At 31.3% G+C, this 18,753-nt stretch overlaps 2 protein-coding genes across 2 annotated transcripts in view; both read left to right on the forward strand.

Moving 5' to 3' along the window:
• The window catches only part of LOC144837387 (uncharacterized), a 54,753-nt gene extending 37,766 nt beyond the window's left edge, over window positions 1-16,987 (forward strand). The window contains exons 8-13 of the mRNA XM_078692460.1: window positions 11,372-11,407; window positions 11,847-11,891; window positions 12,516-12,551; window positions 12,995-13,036; window positions 14,703-15,212; window positions 16,932-16,987. Of these exons, the coding sequence (XP_078548586.1) occupies window positions 11,372-11,407; window positions 11,847-11,891; window positions 12,516-12,551; window positions 12,995-13,036; window positions 14,703-15,212; window positions 16,932-16,987 (725 nt within the window). The remainder of the gene's footprint in view (window positions 1-11,371; window positions 11,408-11,846; window positions 11,892-12,515; window positions 12,552-12,994; window positions 13,037-14,702; window positions 15,213-16,931) is intronic.
• LOC144836984 (uncharacterized) lies at window positions 66-10,448 on the forward strand. The gene is made up of 15 exons (XM_078691949.1): window positions 66-180; window positions 309-353; window positions 3,013-3,178; window positions 3,409-3,494; window positions 3,868-3,956; window positions 4,288-4,447; window positions 5,606-5,763; window positions 6,712-6,801; window positions 6,978-7,157; window positions 7,310-7,567; window positions 7,912-8,109; window positions 8,835-9,029; window positions 9,215-9,520; window positions 9,665-9,736; window positions 10,221-10,448. Exons 1-15 carry the CDS (start codon window positions 66-68, stop codon window positions 10,446-10,448), a joined length of 2,346 nt encoding a protein of 781 aa, XP_078548075.1.
• Window positions 16,988-18,753: the final 1,766 nt, after the last annotated feature.

Raw genomic sequence — 18,753 nt, forward strand, 5'->3', positions numbered from 1 at the left:
TTGTTTTATAGCACACCTACTCTTATTCAATGTATCTATCGTAAATCATTGACGAATGCTTGACCATGAAGCCAGGCCATTCAAAGAGGCAGTGCTCCAAATTTGGACGCAGAGTAGAACATTTATACACAACGTTCACAGCAAGTTGTTCTTCTCAAATTGTTTGCAAAATAATTGAAAGTGCGTTAAAGCATCATTTGAAATTAGCCTTAACTAACTTGTTTATAAAATACACTGTTGCATTCATGACTCTGTTTGAACTTGTGATATGAATTTGTATCTATTGAATGTATTATTATATTTTTCAGTAAATACAGATGTTGCTGGAACATCAAGTTCAAATCAAGGTACAGGTATGTTATGTTTATTGTTATAATGAAGTTAATTAAGACTTTCCTGTCACCTATTTACAGCACAGAAAAGGATCTTGTGTTATAGAGTTCTGCGGTCTGACGTCACAATACCACATGATAACGGTCTATTACCTAGCAACACCAAAGCATTCAATGGTCGATTTCCGGTATTGGCCATGCACTGTTAAAACATATGACTACATTATTTCGAACATGTTTTTGCTTCTAAAATACATAATTAATACGACAGCCTGTCCTTTGGAATTACAAGTTGACAATTTAATGGTTATCTAATATTTATTAGAAGGTAAGCTTTCTTAATTTTTTGACGTTTTTAACCTGAAATTATACGATTTAAAATGCCTCTACTCTAGGCCTAGTTAGCTAGACCGAATACGTCTGGCCAGCATTCGCCAGACTCGTCTAACCTGTCAACATAATTATCAGATTACTAATAAAATGATCAATTGTATATAATTATTCAATTATTTTAGATGAGTTTTATGTTCAAAGTACATGATAGATTAATCAAGAAAACAGTAACATTTTAACATTGAAAATCAATCGCCGAGAAATATGTCCAATCTGGCCTAGCTAGCCTAGCTTGCCTACCTAGCTAGTAGAGAGGCATTTTAAATCGTATAATTTTCAACAAAAAAGGAAAGCTTCCATTACCATTAATTACGTAATCCTCTTTGGATCCTTGTACACTTTGTAGCGCGTTCCGTTCTGCTGTTAGTAGAGGTAGGCCGGTATGTATCATGAGTTGATCCTTCCATCTCTTTAGCGGACACCTTCTTGGTCTTTTGTTTTTAAAGTCTGTTTTGTAACTTCTGCTTACCTTCTAATAAGTATTAGATATTAATTACATTTCCAATGTTTCTCACTGATATTATTGACTATTTCTGAGTATTTATTTTGTTTTATTACTATATTTGCACAGTGGATATTGATGTTACACTATTCATAACAATCTACTAAATATTACATAGTGGCCACTATGTAATATTTAGTAGATTGTTATAAATAGTTAGAATAACTAGCTCGCTTCGCCCGCGTACCATCTAGGTCGTGCCCACAGATGGTTCTCTTATACATAATAATTTCAGCGCAAAAAACTAGCGATTTCAAGTGTACGTACCGCAGGACTATAAAACATTGTAGTTTAGAGATACAAATAAATAGACACAATGATTTATGTAGTCAAACAAAATTAGCACTCTGTGAGTTACTTCCGAAAGAGAAACTTGTCACAAAATGAGTCCAAATTTTTGATTTGGTTACAAAACAAACCAAATTTCTGTTTTGTATCTAACATTAGGGTTGAGGGTTGGGGACGAGGATAGATACAAAGAGGAACAATTTTTTAATATATTCTTAATATTTCTTTATTATCCACTCATTAACAAAATATTTTTTTTATAGGCCTATAAATAATATACCACTAAATAGAGTAAAACATTTCCGATTTAATACTTTGTTAAAACTGTCACTGTCATAGTCGATTGAAATAGTAAAGTACATGTAACGATACACCACTACGACGTTTATATTTGTTGTAATTGTTAATTAATAACAGAGACATAAGGTTAGGAAGAGATTGAAGCAATAAATTATACTAAAATTAGATACATTACCTTGAACAACATACAAGTATATCTTTTTAAAGACTAACACTATCTTGTTTATATTGAAATGGATTCTATGAATAGTATTGGTACAGTATAATAGTTTATTGTTTATCTTAAATCCTGTTGAACCAAACTTTTAGAACATAATATTGTGGCTATTGTAATGTTAAATTTAACTGAGGCTAAATAACTATAAAAACAGTACTATGGGCAGATTTAGACTGTACAGTACCATGTTGGCTGTATGATAAGTCTTGTGGTTAGTGTTCAATTTTACTTTTTCACAGACGTCCAAGATGATAGAGAGTTACTGCAATCTGTCAATATTCTTAAATAAAAGGCTTGACCTATAATCTGATTGGCAAACACTAGACTTTATTGTTTTCATAATTTAGCCATTATTATTATTCAGATTTTAAAAATTAACAATTCACTTATATTAAAATAATATATTGTTATCATCAACTAAAAAAAATGGCCACAGATCCCATAGTTTTACAACTCGTTTTGCAATGCAGATCTGTTTATTTCTTGAAATGTTGTGTAGAATATCGGTTATGTTTTGTTTTCAAACCCCAGTACCTTTTTATCATTATACCTTAATTGGTTCCACCTTCTTAGAATGTACACAAGGCCGTGATTATGAAAATGAAATTATTTGTACCATTCCACGAATATAAAAACATTCATTATTTGTTTTATATAACATCTAAGTAGATTCATGCATTTCATTTAAATTGTCATCTTAATAAGAGTGTCCACTGAGTAGGTGTTGGCCATAGTGGTAAAACATATATTGCCCTTTGTTTTGCCATTGTCTGCTTACTAGAGGTGTCCCAAAGCTGGAGGGGTTCTACTGTAGTATACATGAAATGAATTAATATGCTTGCTGAATTAATTGCCATTTGAAGTCATTGCATTAATTGATTTAAACAAATTTATCACAAAAGAAAATAGTTATTGATTTTTTATTTCTTAGCACTATATGGCATGGTTGGTTTTTATATAATAAAATTATATTTTATCAGATGAGAATATTCCATCTGCTATTACTGCTCATGGTACAGATGTTCAGGAAGTGTACACTAAGGCATTGACTGAGGGATCTGTCAAAATCAAACTTGGAATGCTTAAAGTGATTGGGCCGGAAGGAGTAGGTAAAACGTGCCTAATCAATGCATGTATTGGAAAAGAGTAAGTAGTAGTAGGACAGTGAAATTAACTATGAAATATGAGAGTTAACTATTAAAAAAATATGATTCATTTTAATAACCCTAATTCCCTAATATAGCATCCTTAAAAGTAACTCAAGTTCACTAATGGTTTCAAATAATTTTCACTTCAAATTTAACTCCAAGCATAATGTTTACAGCACTTAAAAGTGACCCAAGTTCATTATTGGTTTCAACTGATTTTCACTTCAGATTTAACCCCAAACATGATGTTACAGATGGAATAGCAGTGATAAGAACTGTAAGCAAAACATGGACAGAAGATCATGACGATAGTGGTAAACATAAATTAATTTAGCTTTTCATCCCTCTTGCTGTGAATTATGATACACTATTGAAAGATAAACTGGAGATCAATACCACTACTGACACACAGTAGTATATTGTTGGATTCTATGTTAATGTTGATATGAACAGTCGTGTAACTGGCTGATTTCTGCATGATTTTTTTTTATATTATACATATTAAATATTGTTACTCCTGATCTTTTCTGATGCAAAACATTTGATGGTTTGCTTCTTTCAGGATTGTATTTTATGCAATTTACATTATCAATTAGTTTGAAAGTGGTAACCTAATAATCAAATATTATTCACTTACATCAACCCAAGAACCTACAGAAATAATTAACTTTGTTTTGTTATTTTCAGGTAATCCCTCAAAACAGTTTACAAAATGTGTCGCTGACAAAATGAGAACAATAACTGTCGCTGACAAAATGAGAACAATAACTGAAAAAGTATGTCAACAACATTTTATTAAAAACATTAAAATAATACAAAAGGCATTTATACTATTTTTTATTTTAAAGATATCAATCTAGTCCACTGGACTTACTTAATAAAGTAAGTCCAGTAGACTAGATTGATATCTTTCCAAAAAAAAAAAATACACTACCTAGATGAATGGGAATATTCATATCCGCATTTATACTATAATATATACTATATTTATTACTATATTATTACTAGCCAAAACTGAGGGCTTTGTTTTCTTAATGATCAATGATTTAAAACTTATGTAGTTTGGAAGGTAAATATATTTATAAGGTTTGTTTTCATTGTATGTAGGCTGTCCAGAGACCACCTACAGATGATGATGAGTCTGAAAATGTTGAGGGCTACGATAATGATAGTGATGACAACTACAGCATTGAGGATGATAATGACAACTACAGCGATGATGATGATGACAACCACAACAATGATGATCATGACAACCAGAGAAATGGTAATGATTAGTTTTTGTAACTTTTAAAATTCTGTTTTTTTAAAAAATAGTATTAAGAATTATGTAATATTACATAGCCTATGTAAATATGTGAACGTGATTGGTTGAAACTGCATCACATGACTACTGCTGCGAGGATCGTAAATCATATATATCCTTGAGTACGATGATATTGACTGAGTAATTTTCGCGTAATTATCGTGTCCCTGTCATTAAACATATAAAATCCAGCAAATTCTCGAGTACGATGATATTGACTGTGTAATTGTGGCAACAAATTGGCGATAAATAAACAAAAGTCATCTACTGAGACTTGAACTCACGACGATTTGTCCACACCATTACAAGACAACGTTTTACACACCGCACTACGCAACTTGCTTGAAGAAATTAATCAACTAAACTATATATTTAAACTATGCATACATAGCGCCCTCATTTGTTATTAGTCCTCCCTAGATGTGATGACAGACCGTTTGTGATTGGTTAATACTCACAGTAGTAACTTGGTACACGCTGCGCGCTGAACATTCGGTGATTCGGCTCCTCCTCGAAAAAGAGGAATTATTATTTATTCGGCCTAGGCCTACCTGGTAATAAAATTATTATTATTAATGTAGGCTTATTGATGGAAATTCTACTGTTAATTTAAACGACCTAGGCCTAAGTGAATATTTTATTGCCAAGGAATCATTAATTAGTAATTATCTGTATATTATTCTTCGCAAGATAAGGTGAATGCAATGCCTAACTAGGCAGGCTTATTACATAAAAGAGGCCTAGCTACACCCGACCCAGCAGTTACATTCAACTTGTTGTTGGCTATGTAATATAACAGATATCGCCTTTTATATATCGGTAAAATATAAGATTTGACATCCACTCGGGAATGATATTATGTTTATAATATAGATAAATATATACTGGGCTTATACAAATGTGCAGATTAATATTTTGCATATATTACCGTACTTTCATATCTACCGTCCCCTTTCGCTTACTGCCCTGGTGCGAAAGCTCATTATGATGATAATGAAGACAACTATACTCATAGTAACTTTTTAACTGACTGATTAACTATGATGAATTAACATTTTTGAAATAATGATGCTTGTTACGCCGTTTGTAGAATGACCAAAAAACTTGTTTCCACTACAGGTTCTGATACAGCTACTCAAGCTGTTCCATTTAATACAGATCAACAATTAGATAAGGATGTAATCAGGAAAGTTGAGGAAAATAAGGAGGAGACTTTGGAAGAAACATTCAACATCTGGGACCATGGGGGACAATTAATCTACCATGGTCTACATCGGGTAAGTAGGTTTCTGTATAGACTAACTTAATTGTATGGCCAAGGTATAGTTTGCCTTTTTCCCATTCATAATCACAAACATGTTACTGCATAGTAATATATATAACAATTTAATATTAGATTCTTGTCATTTGATTGGAGGATTGTAAGTCAGATTGCATATTCTTATGTTACGCAGTGAGCAACCGAAACATGGGACACAAGAATAGACTGCGTGTTAAAAAATCAATCTGTATTGTCACGTCTATAATTGTTCTACTCAGCGTCCAATGCTGCCTTCTCGAATAGTTTAGACCTTGTCCTAGCCTCTTGTTAAAAGTATAACACACCTACCTTTAACAAGAGGCTAGGCCATTGAAAAAGCAGCACTCTAATTTTAGACAGGGAGTAAAACAATTATACACATACAGCACACACTACAGGTTAATGAAACGTGATCAGTCAACAACAGCTTCTTGAAGAGTGTGTGGTTGTTCACTGTGTAAATTATGCGCAAAACAAAATTGCAGTACTCGCACACATATAATGACATTGCACTCTTGATGACATCATTAGGAGAGCAATAGAACATTTATTTATATCATGTGACCCATAATCCCCCAATCAAATAAAAGAATCTACTTAGGGATGTTATAATATACAAATAAAGAATGTTTATGAGTGCAATGTATGGGAAAATAATTTCATGTGATAAAAGATTTCATTTTTCACTAATGAATTTTTTTTTTTCATTGCATGAATATAAAATATTCATTATTATTTGTATATTATGGCTTATGTTAATAAATATTTTCAGTAACTTTTCGCCACATTATTATCAAAGAATTTGTATATATGAAAGTCTTTATTATATATTAAGGTCCACATACAATTAAAAATAATATTTGTTCATATGTTGTCAGAAGGCCTTCAAGAATATTAATCAGTCAATATTTAAATATTTTGGCAGATGTTCATGACACTACAAGCACTATATATTGTTGTGTTTGATCTCAGTAAACCCTTGGATGATCTTGCTACTTTCATTGATTCAACTAGAGTAAGTATTTCTAGAGCATGGCAGCAGTAAGGCATTGTGATTGAACAAGTCTTCTAATTTATAAGAACAGTTTGACTATTATAAAAGATTTATTATTTCATACCTTCCAGATAAGGTTTTTAAAAACTAAACATTTCAAGTTTAACTGTGGTTAATTGTTCTGTAATTCTTTTCAGAGGAAATGTCAACATCATTGGACCAATCTCCAGTTCATATTATCTTACATCCTGTCAGTTTATTCTCATAGTCGTATTGTGGAAGAAGATGAAAAGAATGAAGTTGACAAACCAACTATCCTTATTGTGGGTACACATAAGGGTAAGCTTGGTAAGACTGAAAAACAGCAAAATGATGAGGTTAATACTTCTTTTGTTTCTATATTAGTATAAATAGCCACAACCAAAGATACATTGCAGTTGTAACTGTTTTTAAATATTACTTTAAATAAATTACAAAATTGACACATTCTTATTATGCGTAAACTGTTATTAAAATGATTTACAAACAGGCGGAAAAGGTGTTTAAAATTATCCAAGATGTGCTTAAAACAAAACCATATGGAAATCATGTCTACCACAAGTATTTTGCCATTGAAAACAGTCAACCAACTACAGATAAGAGCTTTAGTGATCTCAAACAAGTTATTGATACACTTATGAAAGCTTTAGAACAGCCTTTTCCTTTAAAGTGGATGCGTTTTCGATGTGATTTACATGATCTAAGAGGAAAAAAACAGCCCTCCTTTTCTTTGTGTCCTTTAGAAGAGGTAAATGTTATTTGTTTTGTTTTGTTCTTTTTTTCAGAATAATTATTAAAAATAATATTAATATTAAGTCGCAAGTATCTAAAAAAAAAAAAGTTAACAATTCTAAATATAAGTACCCTTTAATTAAAAAATGTCTATAGATAATTAGATTACAATATCCAAAATCATATTTTCATCTCAGATATTTGCTGCTATTGTTTTATTTATAAATAATAAGGTAATTAGCCATTGAAATTCAATATTTCAAACTATTTTTTCATGTAATACCCAAATGTTGCAAAAACTGAATATGATTTCATATTTTTTTATTTAATCTGAATAATACTAAAAATTATTTCTTTTAGATCAAAATTTTGACAAGTAAGAATGGTATTGTTGAAGAAGAAAAATACAAATCAGTCCTGCTTAACTTCTTGTACGATCTTGGTGAAATTGTTTACATGCCTGACAACAAATTATTAAGGGATAAAGTCGTGCTAGATCCGTTGAGGCTGGTTGAAATTGTCACCAAATTTGTAACTGTGGTTCCCCCAAAATATCCAGTAAGTAGACTCATAAATGTCTTGCATTGTAAAAACGTGTTACCGTAGTATAATTACTCCTGTTCTGTGTAATTTATTATTCCTTAGCAAAGAATTTGCCTTTAGTAATATTTGATAGAGATGCTTAACATTTTCTATAGATAAAATAAAAAGTATGCTGTAAGGCATCATTTGTAATTTACTGTAATTTTTTTACAAGTTTTGATTATTTCACTTTTTTAATATTCTGCTTTAATATCATCATAATTGAAGCACTATAAAAGTGAATAGCACAGCAGCAAACTAACTTAATTTCACAGTTTAACCCTTTCACTGCGTGTATTACCGCGTTGAACTGCATATAACCATCATTACCGGGTACACTATTTTTGATAAACTTAAATATATTTGCAATGTTTTAAAACTATTTTCCTTCACTACATGCGACCTCTATATTTTTTAATATTGTCGTATCGTACCATTTTCTTACTCCAAACCGTACACCAACCTTTTACCCACCACAAAAATATTTACAAAATTATCTCATTTAGTAGGTTTTTGCAATTTATTAAAAATCACCTGTCTTTCAATGTTACGCACAGTGAAAGGGTTAAACCACAATACTGTATTATACCAACACATGGTTCATCTATATTCTAAATGTTTACTGTATCTATCTCCGTCATCCTCACAACTGTTATAAACACAAAATACGATACATGGTTTATAGTTGGTGTTTTTTTTAGTCCGCTAAATTTAGAAGATCTTTTGATAAACTTGACAAAGGCATACTGGAAGAAGACTTGTTGCGAAAATTATGGAAAGATAGTAAAGTTGACAATGGAGAGAATTTTGAGTTCCTTGTAGCACTGATGATTCAATTAGGTTTCATTTGTGAGAGGGAGGCAACCAGCAGCCAAGATGTGACAAGTACATCTACAGTAGGTTTTGTTTCTTTAGTCTTTTTATGCATGTAAGATTTGGGATAAAAAGTATTATTTTAATAGTTTGGATTTTTAATGTTCAAAGTTTAAATAAACTTTCTAATGAAAATGTCTACATGACAGAGTATCTTTAGTTTGCTTAAAATAATTTAAATGGCATTGTTGCAAATTAACAATTTCAGAAATCAGTTGGAAAACGATCCTTTTTTGTGCCACTGCGACTTGCTATCAAGACAAGACAAGTGAGACAATTACCTGATGATTCACAATCTATCAGCAGGCCTATCTATTACGACTTTGAGGGATATCTGCCAGACGTGTTGTTTCCGTATTTAATTATTGAATTCCTTAACAAATTTCAAAAGGAAGGAGTTGACCCAATACTCGCATGTAATTATGCAGAACTTTACCTCAACGAAAATCATCATGTGATTTTGTCTCTTGACAAATTTATTACTAAGAAGGATGAGCGAAAGTTCTTGTTAAAGGTAATAAATAATCTCTATAATGAATGTTCAATAAATATCACTAAATTATGAAAGTTAAATATTGTTGCTTAGTCTTTCCCAGAATTTACTTTAAATGTATCTAAATTCTGATAGCAAAACATCACATCTATTTTTACTTTCTAGATGGCTATTAAAAGAACAGATTCTTTTGACGAAACGAGTAAAGAGGAACCTTCAGCTGAAGCATGCAAATTGGTATGTTATGTTACCAGTTATATTATATATCTGTTTGGACGTACTTTATGAAAATACACATAGAACAATTAAGGAGAAATTTACACATGTTTCTTTAAACTATGCTTTTAGATCAGTGAATATGTTAAAAATCTGTTGCAAATTCTCCAACTGTGTGTCTCCCGATATATAGGTAGCATTTTCCTTAAAAGTTTCACAATGTATAGTGAGTGGTACCAAGGATATCAAATTCCACTAGGAAAAATGTAAAATCATTTGAATTTCATTCACTGGATATAACTTATAATTTATCAAAAATTACATCTATGATTTCTTTTCTTTTTTTAATTGAATTGAAAAAAATATAATCCCAATAATAAATCTGAAAACATTGCCTGCCTCACATTACATAAAATGTCTTACATTGTGAGCTACTGCATCATTGATGCTTTCATATTTGGTAATGCGTGTCTTAAATTGATCAACATTAAATTTATATCTTTAGGTTTTGTCAACAGTCGAGAAGTCATTCGAGCAATCTAAAGATGGCGGTAGAAGGGGGATTCCATTCAAGAGATGCATTCCTTGTCGGTGTAGTGATCAATTAGATAAGAAGCATTTTCAAATTCTAGAAGATTTCCAATGCAGGAAGTTAACGTGCACAGAAACTGGCGAATCTGTTACAATGGATGTCACATGTTACCAGCGGTTGTTTGGATGTAAGATTCATTAAATTTATTTTTATTAAGTACATTTTCATTAATACACTAATTTCTTCATGAAGGACTCTCACTCATCCCTACAGCACAGGAAACTGACCTGTGTGACCTATTTCTGCAAAAAAGTGACATGTTTAAATAATTATAGAATAGAGAAAGAGGATACTTTATCTTATTTGAAAATAGACATATTTGATAATACTCTTCCAGTAGTAGTACAATATAATCATTATTGATAATCTATACATTGTTACAACATGTTGCTATTACTTATTAGCTGTGATATCTTCATTCCTCTTACCAGTAGTAGTACTAGTAGAATCATTATTGATAATCTATACATTGTTACAACATGCTGCTATTAGCTGTGATATCTTCATTCCTCTTACCAGTAGTAGTACTATCAGAATAATTATTGATAATCTATACATTGTTACAACATGCTGCTATTAGCTGTGATATCTTCATTCCTCTTACCAGTAGTAGTACTATCAGAATCATTATTGATAATCTATACATTGTTACAACATGCTGCTATTAGCTGTGATATCTTCATTCCTCTTACCAGTAGTAGTACTAGTAGAATCATTATTGATAATCTATACATTAGTTAAAATATTAAAATATTAACAATCTATTTGTTAATGTCAAGATAGTTAAAATTAAAAAATGTGAATGTTGGAGGTTCAATATTATAAAACTATTTAGTTTTTTTATTTGACAAGAGTTTAATATGTTGGCTGTTAAGTTTAAATCTCATTAGGATGCAACACAAGAATGTAGGCACAACATACTGTAATTAATTTGACCAATGACAAGTGAATAAGCTCAGATGAGCTGTGCATTGCATCTTTGTGTGCATCCATGAGATACTTTACTGGACCCAATGGTGTCCACTTACAGGAGGTTCAACTAATATTTTTTATTTTATTTGCAGATGAAACAGAAAGAAAAAGAAGAAATTCAGATGAAGGTAATTGATTGAAATAAGTAGATAAATTTTGCAAAATGTTGTACTTTTATGGACTCAATGATATTTAATTATAATAAAGTATTGCCTTTGTTAATGCTGTGCTGCCCTGAATGACGATTGTTTGGATCTCTAGGATGCAACACAAGAACGTAGGCACAACAATAGTAATTTGACCAATGACAAGTGAAGGATTGAATAAGCTGAGATGAGCTGTTGCTTGTTGTAGATTACTTGCATGGCAATTTCATCTTTGTGTCTCAAGTGATTATAGTTAAACATCGTATGCAGTGCTCCTCCCCTCCCTTAGCAAACACTCAATTGATACTATCAGCTGAATCTGTCATAAGTAGGCACTTCTATAAGCAGATACTTTTCTGGACCCAAGGATGTCCACTTACAGAAGGTTCAACTAGTGTAATATTTTTTATTTTATTTGCAGATGAAATTGGGCCAACGGGAAGAAAAAGAAGAAAACCAGACCAAGGTGATGGAAATATTATATATCAGATAAATAGATTATTTAAACAAAATTTAAATTGTACCTATGTTTGTAGATCGTAATCTATTGTTCGTAACCTACTACTGCGATGTATTGTTATTATAATTATCAACGCATCGATCGTAGGGTGGTTTGTAGGGTTAATAAAGATATAGTATGATTAATAATATTTATTAATAATTAATTCCGAGTAATTTACAACTTGGTCCTCCGTCAGTCAAAATTGACTCATTAATTTTGCACACCTTGTTACCTCACAAAAAACATCGTAGGGTTGTCTATGAAATGCATTTTTTCCGACCTTATCAATTTACTAATGTCAAGATATTTAGAATAAAAAAATGTTAATATTATAAATATATATATATATAATATTATAAACCTATTTTTTTTTATTTGAGAAGAGTTTAATATGTTGGCTGTTAAGTTTGTAACTCTCTAGGATGCAACACAAGAATGTAGCACAACAAGTAATTTGACCAATGACAAGTGAATAAGCTCAGATGAGCTGTGCATTGCATCTTTGTGTGCATCCATGAGATACTTTACTTTAACCCAATGGTGTCCACTTACAGGATGTTCAACTAATATTTTTTATTTTATTTGCAGATGAAACAGAAAGAAAAAGAAGAAATTCCGATCAAGGTAATTGATTGAAATAAGTAGATAAGTTTTGCAAAATGTTGTACCTTTTTTATGGACTCAATGATATTTAATTATAATAAAGTATTTGCCTTTGTTAATGCTGTGCTGCCCTCAATGACGATTATTTGGATCTCTAGGATGCAACACAAGAACGTAAGCACAACAATAGTAATTTGACCAATGACAAGTGAAGGATTGCATAAGCTCAGATGAGCTGTCGCTTGTTGTAGATTACTCGCATGGCAATTTCATCTTTTTGTCTCAAGTGATTATAGTTAAACATTGTATGCAGTGCTCCTCCCCTCTTTTAACAAACACTTAATTGATACTATCAGCTAAATCTGTCATAAGTAGGCACTTTTATAAGCAGATACTTTTCTGGACCCAATGGTGTCCACTTACAGAAGGTTCAACTAGTGTAATATTTTTCATTTTATTTGCAGATGAAATTGGAAAGGGAAGAAAAAGAAGAAAAACAGACCAAGGTGATTGAAATATTATATATCAGATAAATAGATTATTTAAAAAAAAATTTAAATTGTAACTATGTTTTACTTTTATGGATGATAATTAACTAGTATTATAACATGGGTTCAAGGATGTACAGTAGCCAATCAGATGCGCTGAAATGAATCACATGGCGCTCTTTATTTTTTCACTGTCATGCACTGAAGTGGAAAAAGTTCCCAGCAAAAAAGCATAACACCACTGCGTGTAAATCATATGGCAGAGTATTACCGATCTTGCTAGGCATTGTACCATTTTCTAGGCTAGGCGGTAATTTGGTTGGCAAGCAAAGTGGTGATAATAATTCATAGACCCATGTTGTAAAACAAATAACGCACAATTCTAAGTTTGTGCGTTACTGGAGATGCAACGCACTCTCTGGTTTTAAAAATGTTGTGCAACATACACCATTGTAAATACCCTCAAGTTTGCCGCATCTCCTCTAACGCACAACTTTAGACTTGTGTGTTATTTGTATAATAAATTATTTGTCTCTGTTAATATCAATGAATTTTATTTTAGCATAAGATGGGTACCATGATTTATTCAGTGCATACATGTTCTAGAAATGGATATGTGGATATGGCACGTCATTGTGAGAGTCTAACAAATACGCAGAGTATTTATATTATAATATCATGGACTTATAAAGCTCTGTATGTTGTGAAACCTCTCAAAGCGCTGATCATACAGTAGAAACTGAGGGAAAAAACTAAACCCAAACCAAAGAAAGGGATACGCCCTTGCAAGGTGTGACTTGTCCCGTCATCCCCGACTCGAGCGCCTCCTACCCTAGTAAAAGAATATAACTACAGCAAGATATCAACCGGTACCATTCCCAATGACTGGATGAAGGCCAACGTGATTCCTATCCATAAATGAAATTGGTATAGACAATTTTAAGTAGCAAATTTATGTCAAATTACAAATGTAGAATTGTTTATGGTCATCATTCACCTAGGTCTAGATGGCAAAGAAGATTGAACTCATGCAACGGACGATCGGGCTAGGCTAGTCTGTAGCTAGTAATAGGGGTACCCATTCAGTAATACTAGTTTACTAGAGTAGGACAGCAAGGCCTAGTCTGCGTGGGACACACAGTACAGATGTCCATGTATCATCACAGCCGCATGCAATTTAAATAAATTAATTCAATTCGGACCTGAACTAAATAAACTAGCATTACCAAAAACATATTTGAGAAATAGTTTGACAGTAATGCAATGTCTTTGTGGGGAACACATTGGGAAAAGCAAAACCAAAAACAAGCCTCTACCCGCCCGTGGCCTAAGTCCTTAATTTTAATTGTTTAATAAACCAAAACTTGCCACATATAGCCAAGTCTAGAATGACACACATGTGACTGTCAAATTTTTCAGAATTTACAATATCAAGTATTCCAAAGTTGACAGTAGTTTCATATTTGTATTGAACTTGACCCAAACCTGACATGATTCCACAATATTTTTATTTTGAAATAGTAGAGTGGAGAGAGAAAATAAAACAAATTTAATATTGACCTCAATTACTGTTTTACATTTTGTTGATATTCTATACTGATGATTAAATAAAAATTTATTTTGATTTTGGAGTGGGTACAATAATGATCACTGTCAAACGAATGTCCTGTAATTTTATTTTCAGACAATTTCCGAGACCTAAAAGCTGGTCTCAGTGGTTGCTTTGATGGCGAAAGATATCGTTGGCTAAGGTTCCTACTATTCGATAAGTTGGATGTCGGTGAAATTGCAAATCAAGATTTTAATGCAAATGACTTGCTCAATGAACTTGAAGACAAAGGTTTAATCTTGCCAACCAATGTTAACTTGCTGTTACAGGTCACAAAAACATCTGAAATAGCACAAGCCAAAAATCTTGTATCAAAGTATATGAGAGACAACAACGTTCAGTTTAGAAGTACTGATAAAACCGAGTTGTCATCTTACAGAAAGCGACTGTTCAAGGCCCTAAAACAAGTTGACCCACGTGCTTTAAATATTGTTATTGCTTTCTACAAGTTAAGAAGATATAGCTTCTCCAACGTATGGGATGCAGTTCTCTATCTTGAGATTGAACAATTATTAGCAGATGATCCAGACAAAATAAATTCGTTTTCAGGTTGTCTCGGAACAATAGCAAGTAACACACTACTTGGTATGTATTTCTACTTTATATTACATATATTAAAGATGTATTGTACCTTTGACTAAAAACAAATTTAAAAAAAAGATTTCAAAAAAGGTGGGTCATTTTGAAGTATCATAATAGTTTGTAGGAAAAAAAAATCATTTAACTGAAATACAGACGTTTTTTTGTTCAAAAAATAACTTAAAATTACATATCTCATAATGCAACGAGCTTGTTTGGCTACTCTGTATGCATAATCATAAAACTTCCTTGCGATCTGTGGGGAAACACCTTCTCAACCGTGACGAGTTGTAATCATCATCATGTATAATGCATACTCATGGTTTGAAATCTTTGATTACTTTCGCTCGCGACGATTTTCCAGACGAAATGTAATCAAATTAATTTACGTAAACTTGTTTTTGGCTCGAATTTTCGACTTAAAGTGAATAACTTTAATATTACTTTGATATGGCCAATTTAAATGTAGAATATTTTTATTTTTTTTATTTTTTGTGTTTCAAGGGACAATACATCTTTAAGTATTTTGTAATATTATTGAATCTTTCATTTTTAAACAGTTTAAGTTATTGTAATTTGATTAAAATTTAATAATATCTGGTTTTTTAGGTCATCAACCACGTACAATCTTTTCATCTTTTAATGCATTTTATGCTATATTTTTAATAATATTTTTCATTTTCTCTTTGGATGAATAAATGAAATGAAATAGTTTAGTTTTATTCATTAAAGTTGATTATTTACATTAAATGATTATTTATAGGCGATAGTGAGAAGAAATGAGATGGTATCATCAAGTCACCAATGTGAACAGAGTGAAGGTAAATTATTCATTAAAGTATTATACAAAATTGGGAGATAAACATAAAAAAGGAAGATCATATATGATGATATATGATATGATAATATGATTAAGATGATAAAAAGTTGGTGATATTGAGAATATTACTCTAAAATTTAGGATTTATAATACACAGAATAACAGAATTATTATAAAGGAATAAAATGTGAGTGAGTAGTTTTGTTTTACTGTAGTTGTTTCTAAAAACTGATTATAGATAAAAAATTATTGAATTATGATTATATTATAATCATATTCAAACAGTGATGATTATTAAACAATAATTATAACAATGCTGAATTATTTACTTGAAATTTGAAATGATTTTGTGGTCTTTCGTGAATTTTTATTCATAAATCTTAAAACAGTACGGTAATTATGATAAAAATGCTATCTACTGAATTTATTACATAAAATTTGAAAGAATTTTGTGGTGTTTCATAAATTTTTTTGATCATAGATATTGAAAATTATTGAATTATAATTATATTATAATCATATTCAAACAGTGATGATTATTAAACAATAATTATAACAATGCTGAATTATTACTTAAAATTGGAAAGAATTTTGTGGTGTTTCATAAATTTTTATTCAAAATCCTTAAAACAGTAATTATGATAAGAATGCTATCTACTGAATTTATTTCCTGAAATTGGAAATGATTTTGTGTAATTTCATGAATTATACTGTGATCATCAAATAATGATTATGATTTCAACAATGATTATGATGCTAATCTACTGAATTTATTACATTGGAAAATATTGTGGTGTTTTATGAATTTATATTTATTATTCATAATCTTAAAAAAACAATTACAATTTCCACAATAATCATAACTGTTATACTAAATTGATTGATACTGTTTTTCATTCGTATAGATCTGTCAAAGGATGATGAAAACTTAAGTCACAGACTTAGCCCAATGATGCAATAAACATGGACATTCTATTCATACAAATGTTAGACGGCGTTAAAGTGTTGAAAACTGGTACCAGTACAATCTACCTGTGAACTCTTTTATCTGCCAATTGAGTAGTGATTTGGTTGCGATGTAATGTTAGCATGTCATACCTCAATGTACAATAGCATAGATACCCTGGTATCCCAGACTTCAAACACACAAGTTATTGTCTGTGGTGGTTTCTTTCCAAAAAAAAATTGCTGTCCCCTTATAATAGGATTAAATCAACCATTTGGCACTCTCAAATGTGTCCCTGTCCCTTTAATAGGGTTGTCCCCTAATTAGAAGTTGGCTGTAGTGCTAAAACATATATTTCCCCTCGTTTTATGAGAAAGTGTCCCCTGAATGGGGGTGTCCTAAAGAAGGGATTTACTCCAGTAGTAAAGAGGAGGGGTGTGTCCCCTGAATAGGGGTGTCCTAAAGAAGGGTTTTACTCCAGTAGTAAAGATGAGGGGTGTGTCCCCTGAATGGGGGTGTCCTAAAGAAGGGGTTTACTCCAGTAGTAAAGAGGAGGGGTGTGTCCCCTGAATAGGGGTGCCCTAAAGAAGGGGTTTACTCCAGTAGTAAAAAGGAGGGGTGTGTCCCCTGAATAGGGGTGTCCTAAAGAAGAGGTTTACTCCAGTAGTAAAGAGGAGGTTCTACTGTTGAAAGATTTCAGTGTACTAAACGGTACATGAATGTTAGTAACAAAAAAAAGACAACAAAACAAAATAACAATACTGGAATATTACAAAAAATAACAGTAGGCCTACAAAGATTTATTATAAGATTTCAGTGTACTAAACGGTACATGAATGTTAGTAAGAAAAAAAAGATGACAAAACAAATAACAATACTGGAATATTACACAAAAATAACAGTAGGCCTACAAAGATTTATTATAAGATTTCAGTGTACTAAACGGTACATGAATGTTAGTAACAAAAAAAGATGACAAAACAAATAACAATACTGGAATATTACAAAAAATAACAGTAGGCCTACAAGCATTGCTATTGTTCCTGCAGGCATTACCTATTGCTATATTTAGAGATAAGACCATTTTAACTGTTTTTATATTTTGTTGTGCATTTATATTAGAGTCTCTAGGTTGAGATTACAGGCAAAAATCAAATGACAAACATACATTTTTTAAATAAGTAATTGGTTTAAGTAAGAAGAATATGTGCTACCCCAGACCTCAATGCCATAAACGAATAATGGATTAATAAATGAATTGTAGATTATAATTAGGATGTATTGAGGAACAAAATATCTCAACTTAAATAAGATTTTTTTTTCTTAAATTTTGAAATAAACTATGAATATTATTTTTCCATGAAAGAAATTTATCAAACAAGCCTTTATCTACTTCATTGATTACATTCTCTCCAATTAAGAGATCCAATTTTGTTTAAAATGTTTCTTCTGTTTTGAAAAATAATCCAAAGGTCAAAGTCCACTCTTGATTCCCCTTTTTATTAAAAACAAAAATGTTCCCCTGAAGGAATTCAACTGACAACATTATAGTACAGTACAGTAAATGGACAGAGTTTAAATATTAAAAATAAAGAGGAAAAAACACCTAGGAACTGGAAGTAGTTGAAATGTCTTCCAATTTTTTGTTTAACTTCAGAGGACCAGTTAATTATATAGTTTGTTAATTTATTTTTTTTATATGCAGAATTGCAAAAACAAAACGGGACAAAAATATATGCAAATGAGACCAGGTAAACGGAAGAACAGAATCAGAGCCATAT

This window comes from Antedon bifida, chromosome 3, assembly GCF_963402885.1.
Source record: "Antedon bifida chromosome 3, ecAntBifi1.1, whole genome shotgun sequence".
Lineage (NCBI taxonomy): Eukaryota > Metazoa > Echinodermata > Crinoidea > Comatulida > Antedonidae > Antedon > Antedon bifida.